Source organism: Hemibagrus wyckioides, linkage group LG23 (assembly GCF_019097595.1).
Source record: "Hemibagrus wyckioides isolate EC202008001 linkage group LG23, SWU_Hwy_1.0, whole genome shotgun sequence".
Lineage (NCBI taxonomy): Eukaryota > Metazoa > Chordata > Actinopteri > Siluriformes > Bagridae > Hemibagrus > Hemibagrus wyckioides.
The window spans coordinates 18506791-18519349 of record NC_080732.1 but is presented as its reverse complement, the minus strand read 5'-3'; the positions used below and the strand labels follow the sequence as shown (position 1 = coordinate 18519349).

At 44.7% G+C, this 12559-nt stretch overlaps 1 protein-coding gene across 2 annotated transcripts in view; it reads left to right on the top strand.

Annotated features, from left to right (window-relative positions):
- The window catches only part of mtmr11 (myotubularin related protein 11), a 28073-nt gene extending 15514 nt beyond the window's left edge, over positions 1-12559 (top strand). For both annotated transcript variants that reach the window (XM_058376439.1, XM_058376440.1), the window contains exons 3-17: positions 834-970; positions 1242-1311; positions 1396-1535; positions 2093-2177; positions 2603-2750; positions 3045-3132; positions 3223-3311; positions 3424-3548; positions 4540-4621; positions 5453-5523; positions 6385-6557; positions 6650-6820; positions 7015-7230; positions 9261-9542; positions 10115-12559. In XM_058376439.1, coding sequence (XP_058232422.1) covers positions 834-970; positions 1242-1311; positions 1396-1535; positions 2093-2177; positions 2603-2750; positions 3045-3132; positions 3223-3311; positions 3424-3548; positions 4540-4621; positions 5453-5523; positions 6385-6557; positions 6650-6820; positions 7015-7230; positions 9261-9542; positions 10115-10522 — 2285 coding nt within the window. In that variant the 3' untranslated portion in view covers positions 10523-12559. The remainder of the gene's footprint in view (positions 1-833; positions 971-1241; positions 1312-1395; positions 1536-2092; positions 2178-2602; positions 2751-3044; positions 3133-3222; positions 3312-3423; positions 3549-4539; positions 4622-5452; positions 5524-6384; positions 6558-6649; positions 6821-7014; positions 7231-9260; positions 9543-10114) is intronic.

The following is a 12559-nucleotide window of genomic DNA, read 5'->3' as shown; positions in this document are numbered from 1 at the left end:
CCATGAGGTGGAGATGAAAGCTTTGGAGATGTTGAGTTTGTACAGGAAGCGGTGAAGCAGCTCGGGGAATGCTCGGCATAAACACACTGACCGGAGCGTTAATGTGCTCGAGCGGTCAGATCTTACAGTCTCAGAACATTGTAAAGCTCTCTTCAGACTGGTTACGCTGCACACATGGAGATCTCCAGGATTTTATTCCCATCTCAATTCATCGTGTCAAGGATGGTGCGAATGAGTGCGTGGAAAGATTACACCATGTTGTACCTGAAGCAGTGGAAATAATCGCAGTAATGTCCTGTCTTTCAAAATCAAAGGTTATTTACAGGATAAAGAGACTCCAGGGAGTCAGACTTAGAGGAGGAGGTGTGGCTTTTTACCTGTCAGTCCTAATGAAGGTGTGGCTTTATACTTGTCAGTCTTAGAGGAGGAGGTGTGGCCATTATACCTGTAATTCTTCAAGAAGGAGGTGTGGCTTTATACCTGTCAGTCCTAGAGGAGGAGGCGTGGCTTTCCCCCTGTCAGTCATAGAGGAGGAGGTGTGGCTTTTTACCTGTTAGTCCTAATGAAGGAGGTGGGGTAACAACAAAACACAAAATAATAAAATTCAGACGATGTTTTAAAGACTCTTCCTGGGTTTTTAGTAGTTTTAGTTTCTCTCACAGGTCAGCTTCAGTTCAGAACTTGTGTAGAAATCATCACGCGATTAACATCATTTTTATCCTCATTAAACCATTCCTGAGGCCTTGAAATGTGGGCAGAGTCATCCAGAAAGAGGCCCTGCCCACCAGGATAGAAATGATGATTCTGTGTGTTGTTGATTTTGTCTTTTGTAGGCGAGTGCGTCCTCCAGAGAGCCGTTCTGGTGAGGAAGAAGCTCTCGCCTAAAGAAGGAGGAGGCTGGCTCTCAGGAACTCTGTTCTGCACACATTTCCGTGTGGCCTTCGTGCCTCAGGACAGCGCCAGACCAGACGTGAGTCGCTTTTACACCTGAAGAAACGTGCAGATCAGTTAGCGTAATCAGCAGCGGGTGGGTTGCGTGACTAGCGTGCATTATGCTAACCAGTCACTGGGTGTGAACACGGATGAATCCTTAATCTTCCTAACAGCTCTGGCCTTTCCCTTATCTTCCTTTCACGTCCCTGATGAAATTTCCCGCTCAGATAACGCTCCACCGATGAACTGTTTTGCATCCCACTGCTGCTCTTTATCTTTATCTGCTTTTCCTTTCTCCTTTTCTTTAGGACAATGCCGATCCAGTGCTGCTCGGAGACCATGATGTCGCTCTGGCATCCATCGAGAAGGTCGTGGCCGGTAAGAAGGCTCCAGGTCAGATTTTTAATCATATTTTTTTCTGCGTGGGTTATGTTTACGTTTCTGGTGCGTTCTCTGTTTCAGTGGGACCGTCCCGAACCAAACTGGTGACCCCTAACTCCTCTCTGAAGTTCACTCCTGAGGAACTGGTGCTGTACTGCAGAGACCTGCGAGTCCTCTGCTTCCTGTTTGACAGACTGACCCCTGACGCTCAGGCTGTGGAGGTGTGTGTTCACTACAGTTACCACATGCTGTTGCTAGCAGTGTATGGTGTCTGGAGAGTTGATACAAGTGTGTTTGTTATTCACAGTTGGTTAAAGACTATGTTTATGTTTAGGTTTAGGTTTAGGTAAGGTCTGGCATGGTCGGGAAGAGTTGGTAGCAAAAAATATACTAATACTTTTTTGTGATATTGTAACCAAATAAACTAATTTTTATTGAGGAAATATGACTGAAAATTTGGGACATTTTGTTTTGGGTAATTTTTCTCACTGTAACGCCTTCAGTGTAACAGATAAATATCAAAAGAATCAGTGTGTAACTGATAAAAAACACTTTCTGCCCTCTTCCGCATACATGAGCTGACGGATGGCTGTGATTGGCTAGTGCTGCTGTGATTGACAGGGAAGAGAGAGTTTGTCCCTCCCCCCCACAAAACACAGAGTCTGCTACAACTGTTATATGTCATTTTCTGAATATATTTGACGACAGAATTTATTATTAAATGAATTCTAATGTGTTTATTAATGAAATCTTAAACACACATTTTTTCCCCGTGTAGATTACGTACACCATCGCCAAGACGTACCAGCCTCTGAAACCCGGTACCATCCTGTCCTTCCAGAACGCGGCGCTTGGGAGCATCGGTGAGTGAAAGTCTGCTCTCGTGATTAACGTTCTCCGATCATCTGACCTCTCTGCTGTTTACACCATGTCGCTCTTAATGCCGAGAGATCCCTGTGAGGTTAAAACGATCCAGACAGATGATCAGAACAGGAAGTCTGTGCCAGGAGCCTCTGAGCTTCCTGAGTGCGCACTGATTGTGTCCTTGTTATCATTTCATATGCAAATAAAATCGTATGAAGACACGTGAGCCGAGCCGAGCAGCTCTCCTCTGAGTCTGAGCGGCTGTTAAGCAGCTGAATAATGCAGAGTAACACGACCTCCTGGCCTTTACTCACCCCCAGGGAGCTGTGTGTGTGTGTGGGGGGTCAGATTCTTCACACTAGTGCCTCCATATTGTCACAGTAGCATCTAATAGATTTCACGCTCAGTCTCTCTCCATCTGCAGAAATGAAACAGTTCTTGAGCAACCGGAGGCGTGACCCGAGCATGAACTGGTACGAGAGTGCGGCAGACTGGGAGCAGGAACTGGAGCGGACCGGAGCCACTGGCTGGAGGGTCAGCGCCGTCAACGACCGCTTCGAAATGTCCACCAGGTAACACAAAACTTCCCCTGAAACCATCTGAGAATAATTCCAATCTGACATGAAATTTGATGGATTAAATAAGAAATAAGTCACTGGTATCTTTTAAGGGATGATGTGTGTGTATTAGCGCCCTCTGCTGCCTGTAAGGTGAATTACAGTGTTATGGGATAAGCAGTGACCAGAAGAAAGAAGGAAGGAAGGAATGAAAGAAGAAAGGAAAGAAAGAAAGAAAGAAAGAAGAATGGAAAAAAAGGAAGTAATTCCATATTTCATTTGTTTTTTTCTCTCCTCCCTGACCTCCAGTCTGTCCAGGTTTAACGTGGTTCCTCAGAAGGTCCTGGACACAGAGCTGAAGAAAACATTCGCACATTTTAATGAGGGTCGCATCCCGGTGAGTGTGAGCTGGACCTGGAGTGTGTGTGTGTGTGTAGGATTTCACAGTGAAATCAGAGTAATGTCTGATCTGATCTGATCTCTGTAGCGCTGGTGTTGGAGGCATCCACGTGGCAGTGACCTGCTCCGTATGGCCAGCTTTCAAAACAACATCTACCACGAGAAGGACGATATCCGGTTTGTAGCTGTTACACACACACACACACACACACACCACAGCCTTAATGCTCTAAATCTACCTTTAAATAAATGTATGTGCTGGACCGTAATAATCTGCTGTCCTGGGCAGGAACTTGGAGCTGATCCTGTTTGGCGGTCAGACGCAGTGTGTGGTGGTGGACCTCGGGGATGAGATGCCTTCTCCTGCAGACGTCCAGCTCGCACACACACGACTGCGGTCACTCTGCCTCGGAGGTGAGGAGTTTACAGAGCTGGGTTAACATCTGATTCTTAAACCAACAAACCAAAGGGAGGGATGGATGGATGGATGGATGGATGGATGGAAGGAAAGGAAAGAAGGAAAGAAAGGAAGGGAGGAAAGAAGGAAGGAAGGAAGGAAGGAAGGAAGGAAGGAAGGAAGGAAGGAAGGAAGGAAAAAAGGCATGCAGAAAGGAAAGCAGGACAGAAGGAAGGAAGTGACAGGGAATAAAGGAAAGAAAGAGGGAATGAAGGAATTAAGGCAGGAAGGAAGGAAGGTAGGAAGGAATGGATGAAAGCATGAAGGAGGAAGTGAATGAAGGAAGGAAAAAAGCAGGGAAGGAAGGAAAGAAGGACGGAATGAAAGCAGGAAGGAAGGAAGGAGGGAAGGAATGGATTAAAGCATGAAGGAGGAAGTGAATGAAGGAAAGAAAAAAGCAGGGAAGGAAGGAAGGAAAGAAGGAAGGAAGCCAGGAAGAAAGGCTCCATGTGTATAGAGATCTTTAAGGACTGGATGATTCTTTCAGACTTATATTTTTTATTATAATTCTATAAGAGGTGTATCATTTTTCTCCATGATCTGTCTTTAGTGTTCCAGCACATGAGCAGTTTCCCGGATTCTTCTAGAAGTTGTTATTGGTCTGAGTGAGAGTGCAGTGTGTTAAGTCAAAGGACATCAGAGATATTAACGGCTGTGGTTTTGTTCTTCTGTCCAGAGCGAGAGTGATTAATGAGGACAGATTTGTTCCTCACGGGTCACTCGGTCTGTTTAAAATCCACACCCAGCTTTCTCACACCGGTGGTGTTGTTGTTGTTGTTTTTGTTTTTGTTGTTGTTCCTCTGTGATTTGGGGTTAAAGAGTGTTTATGAGGTTGAACACATTCTGTTATCTGTTCAAACAAGTGAATGAGCTGTTACTATAGAAACGATAACTTGTGTGTGTGTGTGTGTGTATTAAATGACTCAGTAATTTCGTCTCTTCCTGCAGATATCTCTTCCTCCATGTCCTCCGTGCCGGATGATAAGTGGCTGTCCACTCTGGAGGGAACTCACTGGCTGGACTACACCAGGTACGAGGACTCAGCCCCGACCCGTCTCTAACCTCCGACTCCCTGCGCCGTTAAAAAAACCAAACGTTCACATTTACAGCAAATAACTTCCCTGTAATTAATTCCTGCCTCATGCTCTTTATTAGCTCGAGTCACTAAACGAATTAAGGAATGAAAAGCCAGATGGTCCTGATGGAGCAGTTCTCCACAAACTGCCTGTGAAAATAATTACATTCAATCTGCTCAATGATGATATAATAATATTAGGGAAGTTAAGTGAATTGACCACGTTCTCGGATAATACAGGAAAACTGGTCCAAGTGTGAGATTCCAAACATTTTAAAAGCATCCATGTAGAAAATATATTATTTAATAACTCAGAAATCAGCATTTCTACACCCAGTGTATGAATATTCATGAATATGCAAATTAGATTCCGCCCCTGTCTTCATGCCTTCCCTAGTAGCCTGAAGGAAGGAAGAAAGGAAGAATTCAGTTATACACAGAAAGAAAGAAAGTAGGAAAGAAAATAAGAAAGAAAGAAAGAAGAAAGAAAGAATGAGTGACAGAATGAAGGAAAGAAAGGAAAGAAAGAAGGAAAGAAATAACTGAAGAAAGAAAGAAAGAAAGAAAGAAAGAAAGAAAGAAAGAAAGAAAGAAAGAAAGAAGGAAGAAAAGAAACAAAGAAGGAACGTAAGACAGTCATTACAAACTTGAGCTCCTTTGTAGCCCCGCCCACAATTCAGTTATACAAAGAAGTTTGGAAAGTCTTTGTTTTAAAGTGTGTGTGTGTGTGTGTGTGTATGTGCATGTGTGTGTGTGTACGTGTGTGTGTGTGTGTGTTTTTATTAGGTGCTGTCTGAGAAAAGCTGCAGAAGTGTCCTGTTTGCTGCAGAGAGGTCAATTAACCGTCGTTCTTCAAGGTGCGTCTTCATGGTTTCAATTATTTTTAAGAGATAAACAGAGAGACGTTTAGACTCGTCTCCTCCGCTCCGAGTCACTCAACTCCTAAAAAATACCCTGGTGATTTCAGACATATAAGCGTAATTATTCATTTTCTACGATCTTCAGTAAACCTTTAGAAATGATCAGGTGAGTGAGTGGATGTGAAGGAAAAATAAACACCACGTCATTCCCAAAGCAACCACAAGAGGGCGCCGTGCTACAGGAGGGAGTGTTTCACTGACGAGTTCCACAGCTTTTCATTTCCTTTTGCTTTACTGTTTTCAAATGTTCTTATTACAGCTTGTCAAATATATATATATACACTATTCTCATATCACAACCCATTGTCACTTTTATCATTAACAATCTGCACACGCACACACACACACACACACACACAATTGGTCTGGTTCTGGATAACCAGCAGAATTTTCATGAACACCTGAATGTCTAAACATCTGTTTGAAATGTTTTATAATAAATCTGTTCTTATCCAGCTTCATGAATGAGGTGTAACGACGTACAGATGACATTTCAAGAAAGAAAAAAAGTAGAGGAAGGAAGGAAGGAAAGAAAGAAAGACAGAAAGAAGGAAAGATGAACAGACATCACAAACTCAAGCTCATGTAGCTCCGCCCACAATTAAGTTATACACAGACGTCTAGGAAGTCTTAAAGTCTTCTGTTTTAAAGTGTGTGTGTGTAAACACCTGGTGAACTATATAAGAATAAATCTTTTCATATCCATCTTGATGAATGAGGTGTGTAACGTGTGTAACGTACGGATGACATTTAAACCCTCTGAGTCATTAACACACTGAGCGGTGTTGGGTCCTGCAGAGCCAGAGGATCGGGACATGAACTGCGTGGTGTCCAGTCTGGTGCAGGTGATGTGTGACCCTCACTGCCGCAGCGTTGCTGGATTCCAGAGCCTCGTGCAGAAGGAGTGGGTGATGGCTGGACACAGATTCCTCAGCCGCATCAACTACCACAGAGACAGCGACAAAGAGGAGGTGAATTCGATTAGATTGCCATTCTTTTCAACAAATCTGAATGAAGAGCTGATGTGGAAGAAAATAAGAATGTGTGTGTGTTGTGTGTTCAGGCTCCGATCTTCCTGCTCTTCCTGGACTGTGTGTGGCAGCTGTGGGCTCAGTTTCCAGCCCGTTTCCAGCTGACTGAAGCCTACCTGCTGGCCATTCATGACAGCGTCCAGCTGCCTCTGTTCAACACCTTCCTGGCCAACTGTCAGAGAGAGCGATGTCGCCGATCACAGGTACACACACACACACACACACTAAACCAGGTCACCTACCATTTGCTCAGTTGCTCAGCCTTGCATCTTAGCCCTAAAATTTGGATGTGTGTGGAGTTGAAAGAGAAGGGCTTGTCACTGTAATAGCAGTTCAGCTGATAAAAGTTACTAATGCCCCCTTTAATATATACGAGTATACACTTTTTTCTTTCCAGCACTTGGCTCCGAGCTACACTCCAGTAAATGGGCTGAGAGAGTTGCCCCGAGGCTCGGCCGAGGAGCCGGTGGACCCTCCGTACCCCCCCGTGTGGGACTGGGCCCTGCAGTACAGCAGCCAGAGACGGGCGCTGTTCACCCAGCCTGTGTGCCAACCTGTTTCCCCTGCACCTGTTCTCAACGGCAACCTAAACACCAACCTGGAGCCCGAGTGGGTGAGTCTACAGGTGGTGTGAGGATATTTTGGTGAGGATACATGTAGAGGAGCCTGTAGAGGGCTATATGGGTGAGGATACAGGTCAACCAAAGGATTGTCATGTGGGTGGGCATTTGGATGGGCATGTTGGTGAGAGTACAGGTGGACATGTAGAGGGGTTTGTGGGTGTGGATACAGGTGGACATGTCGAGGGGTTTGGGTATGTAGAGGGGTTTGTGGGTGAAGATACAGGTGGACATGTAGAAGGGTATGGGTATGTAGAGGGGTTTGTGGGTGAGGATACAGGTTACCATGCAGAGGTGTATGGGTATTTAGAGGGGTTTGGGTGAGGATACAAGTGGACTTGTAGAAGTATATGTAGAGGGGTTTGTTGGTTAGGATAGAGGTGGACATGTAGAAGGGTTTGTGGGTATACAGAGGGCTTTGTTGGTGAGGATACAGCTGAACATGTAGAGGGGTATGGGTATGTAGAGGGGTTTGTTGGTGAGGATACATTTGGACATGTGGAGGGGTATGGGTCTGTAGAAGGGTTTGTTGGTGAGGATACAGCTGGACATGTAGAGGGGTATGGGTCTGTAGAGGGGTTTGTTGGTGAGGATACAGCTGGACATGTGGAGGGGTATGGGTCTGTAGAGGGGTTTGTTGGTGAGGATACAGCTGGACATGGGTATGGGTCTGTAGAGGGGTTTGTTGGTGAGGATACAGCTGGACATGTGGAGGGGTATGGGCACGTAGAGGGGTTTGTTGGTGAGGATACAGCTGGACATGGGTATGGGTCTGTAGAGGGGTTTGTTGGTGAGGATACAGCTGGACATGTGGAGGGGTATGGGCATGTAGAGGGATTTGTTGGTGAGGATACAGCTGGACATGGGTATGGGTCTGTAGAGGGGTTTGTTGGTGAGGATACAGCTGGACATGTGGAGGGGTATGGGCATGTAGAGGGATTTGTTGGTGAGGATACAGCTGGACATGGGTATGGATATGTAGATGGGTTTGTGGGTGTGGATACAGCTGGACATGTAGAGGGGTATGGGTCTGTAGAGGGGTTTGTTGGTGAGGATACAGCTGGACATGTAGAGGGGTATGGGTCTGTAGAGGGGTTTGTTGGTGAGGATACAGCTGGACATGTAGAGGGGTATGGGTCTGTAGAGGGGTTTGTGGGTATACAGAGGGGTTTGTTGGTGAGGATACAGCTGGACATGTAGAGGGGTATGGGCATGTAGAGGGATTTGTTGGTGAGGATACAGCTGGACATGTGGAGGGGTATGGGTCTGTAGAGGGGTTTGTGGGTATACAGAGGGGTTTGTTGGTTAGGATACAGGTGGACATGTGGAGGGGTATGGGTCTGTAGAGGGGTTTGTGGGTATACAGAGGGGTTTGTTGGTTAGGATACAGGTGGACATGTGGAGGGGTATGGGTCTGTAGAGGGGTTTGTGGGTATACAGAGGGGTTTGTTGGTTAGGATACAGGTGGACATGTGGAGGGGTATGGGTCTGTAGAGGGGTTTGTGGGTATACAGAGGGGTTTGTTGGTTAGGATACAGGTGGACATGTAGAGGGGTATGGGTCTGTAGAGGGGTTTGTGGGTATACAGAGGGGTTTGTGGGTGAGGAAACAGCTGGACATGGATATGGGTATGTAGATGGGTTTGTGGGTGTGGATACAGCTGGACATGTAGAGGGGTTTGGGTATGTAGAGGGGTTTGTGGGTGAAGATACAAGTGGGCCAGAGGATGGGCATGTGGCGGTTATCTGGGTCATTATTGCTTGTGTTGAGTCATTGGATGCTAATTAAAAATTTTAAACTGTCCTAGTTGGGCAAAGGTGCTCTTTTCAAACCAGGCCAGCTTTAAAAAAAAACAACTGTGCCAAATTTAATTCCCTCTCCTAATTAAATTCTCAGCCTGATTAGAGCACCTCATTTTCTAGTTCATAGTGTAAAGTAGCCTCTCAATGCCTTTCTTTTCACTGTACCCCCACCCCTCTCTCTCTCTCTCTCTCTCTCTCTCTCTCTCTCTCTCTCTGCTCAGAGTGACAGTGCTTTAGGCTCAGTGTTCCTGCTCTCGCGTGGTGTCTTTTCCTGTCCTTCTAACCTGCTGCCGTGGAGAAGTGGAGGAGGTTCAGGTTCCTACAAAAAGAGCCACAACAGAGCTCCATCCTGCGAGGGCCTTCCTGCTCTAGAGCGCCTGATCAGAGCCGAACCGTTACCCTCCAGCCTCCACGAACCCCACGGGCCTCTGCTGCCCCTGCTCCTGGGGCCCTGCGTGCACATCTGGAGGAACTGCTACCTGAGAGGGGCGCTGCATGCGCAGGTACTCACTTTATACTTTATTTAAAATAAGCTGCTTTGGGAGATAATACTGTGAATGTCCAATGAACCTAAACTAGGAGGGTCTTTATAGTGACGTTTAGGTAAATATTAAATATAACTCGGTCAGTGCTACTAGTTAAGCTTAACATGAAGGCTAGTTAAGGCACAAAAGTTAAGCATAATCTACCTATTATCCTAGTTAACATTTCAGATCATGAAACCTGGTCACCATAGCCGAATATTTCAGTGCACATTTGCACCATTTTAGAGAACATAATATTATAAAATGCCATTTTTATAGTTTATAATTATACGTATAATGATATATATTGAGAAGGTTTATTTTAATGGCTGCTTTAAAGAGCAAACTATTACAGATGAAATGTAATACAGACGCTCAACTACAGGAAAACTACATGAAATCTAATTAAATCTGATGGACAGACCTTGAAATATTTGTTTAATATTTACAGTTTGCTTTGTTTTTATTTTACATTTCGATGTTTGGTTTGTGAAGGTTATGTAAAATATCTGGCTTTAGTAAGACGATGAGAAACCCTGGTCTGTTTTTAGGCTTTCACATACCCGATGTCGTCTAACACGAGGCACCCAGTGGAACAGCTGGCATGGGAGGTGGAGAACCTGCGAGAACGCCTGGCCCAGGCCTCTACGGGCCGTCCTCCAAACCGCAAGAGACAGGAACACCGCCGCCTCGGCTCCAACCTCAACCAGAATGCCAACAATGGCACGTTCCTCTTCTCCTCTTCCTCCTCTTCTTCCTCTTCTTCTTCCTCTTCCTCCTCCTCCTCCACTTCCTCCTCCTCGTCCAGAAGCTCTCATCAGGAGAGTCCGGGCCGTGTTTCCGGACGTTCCGGCTACAGCGACGGACCCAAACACACGTTCCTGTTCGGTCGCCCTGCCGCGAGTTCTAGTGCCAAACTGCCCAAGAGTAGTGGCTCGCTGGGGCACAAGCCTCGCTGAGCTTTAGGTAGGAGAATTAAACCATGCACAAGGGATCAGATTTTCTCACAGGACCAAGCGTTAGAAATATTCCACTGAATACAAAGCACTTTCCTTTCCATAATCAGCACACATCTCTGCCATGGGGTAAAATCTCGGTACTCCCATTAGAGGAAAAAAGCACAGCATTCTTTTATCCTGAGTATTTAATACAGAGTAACTTCCATGTATATAGGACTTAATATTATATAACTGCTAGTGGAGTGTGGTAGTGTGTAGTATACACTGCTTTACATAAGTATTCACCCTCTTTGGACTTGTTTCATGAAATGAAGCTCGTGTGAAGCATGCTGATGGTAGCATCATGTTCAGAGCAAACCTCAGACTCTTGGTTGCACCTCACACTTTTGTTGGAAATCCTCCTCTGGTGGTTGTGCCATATTGTTTTCATTTCAAAAAACAGGTCTAATGTTTAATGTTTAAACCCCGATTCATCCTGTTCCAGAACTTTCTCCCAGATCTCTCTTGGGTCTTCTGCTAGGTTAGCTAAATGCTAATTTAGGTGTGTTTATATCCAGATCACATGACCCTTTCATTTCACTGATTTTGCAAATAATGTCAGAGCAACTCAAGCACAACCATCACGTTTTATCTGTAAATAACGCTACTGTTATTTCTCCTTACTTTATGAATTCAGGCCTTTCAGTGTGTTTCGGTTCCTGGTGTAAGTGAAAGGGGGTGAATATTTATGCACGGCACTGTAACAGTGACTATTGTAGACGATTTCAAGCACATTTTCACTCCATGCAGTAGGATGTAAAAGGATTTCATCATCATTCCTCCTAACAGCTGCATGTGAGCTGTGTTCATGAGTTGTGTAGCCTTTTTACCAGTAATTGTGCAGTTCATGCCAAATATCTGCTTCCAAAGGGAATTCTTTTTATCTCCACTAGATGGTGTGTGTGTGTGTGTGTGTGTGTGTGTGTGTGTACGTGTGTGTACGTGTGTGTGTACGTGTGTGTATGTGTGTGTGTGTGTGTGTGTGTACGTGTGTATGTGTGGTCCTTGAGGACTTAACCTGAATAACATGAACAGGTAAGAGGAGGAGGAAGAAGAGAAGGAGGTGTGTGTATACATGAGGTACAATTCAGTGTGTGTGTTTAACGTTATATTACTTTAGTTCCAGTATTAACTATAAAAGGAAACACAAGTTGTCATACATTATGTAAATTATTTATGACTCTGTAATTCATGTTGTTTTTGCGTCAGAGTTCAGTGAGAGCTCCGAGTCCTGTGATCATACCCGGGGTGTGAGGCGGTGTGTGTACGGACCGGACGATCAGACACACACCTTTAACCACCTAATGTTTAACGAGTTTGTTTGTATTGTCATTTTTATATTTGTTCATACTGCACAAAACTTTGGTACTTCGTCTTTCAGTGTCTCAGCATACCTGCGTTTACACACACACACACACACACACACACACACACACATATATATATATATAGAAGAGTCAAAAAGTCTGAGAGCAGCCTGAAAGCACGAAATAAACAGAATTCCAAACATGAGGAAATGTAGAAAGTCTTACAGATTCAGTGTTCTACATTTTTGCTCTGTTTCAAGGTCACTACTTAAACTTGAGAACATTCGCGATATTGACCATATAATCTCCGTCGCACAGAAAGGTCAGATTTACTTCCAGCCTCGTCCTTCGAGGATGCCTTCGATCCGTCCGGTGCGTTACGGCGAACCGAACTGAAGAAATCCATGCAAATATATCTACAGGTTCTGATTTCATAATTGTGGTATTAGTGCTCTACTCTCAGACTTTTGGACTACGCTGTATATTTAAAGAAACAACTAAACATTTGTTTTGATGAAGATGAAGATGAAGGTTGTGTAAAATGCTGCCACTGTGTACAAAGAAAGAATTTGTCACATTTGTATTATCTTAGTTGTACTTGAAATCCAGGAGAAAAGGTACTGGGCACTGTAACTCTTCAATAATGATAATGATAATGTGTTGTAGTAAATATAAAATATAAAAAAACGCA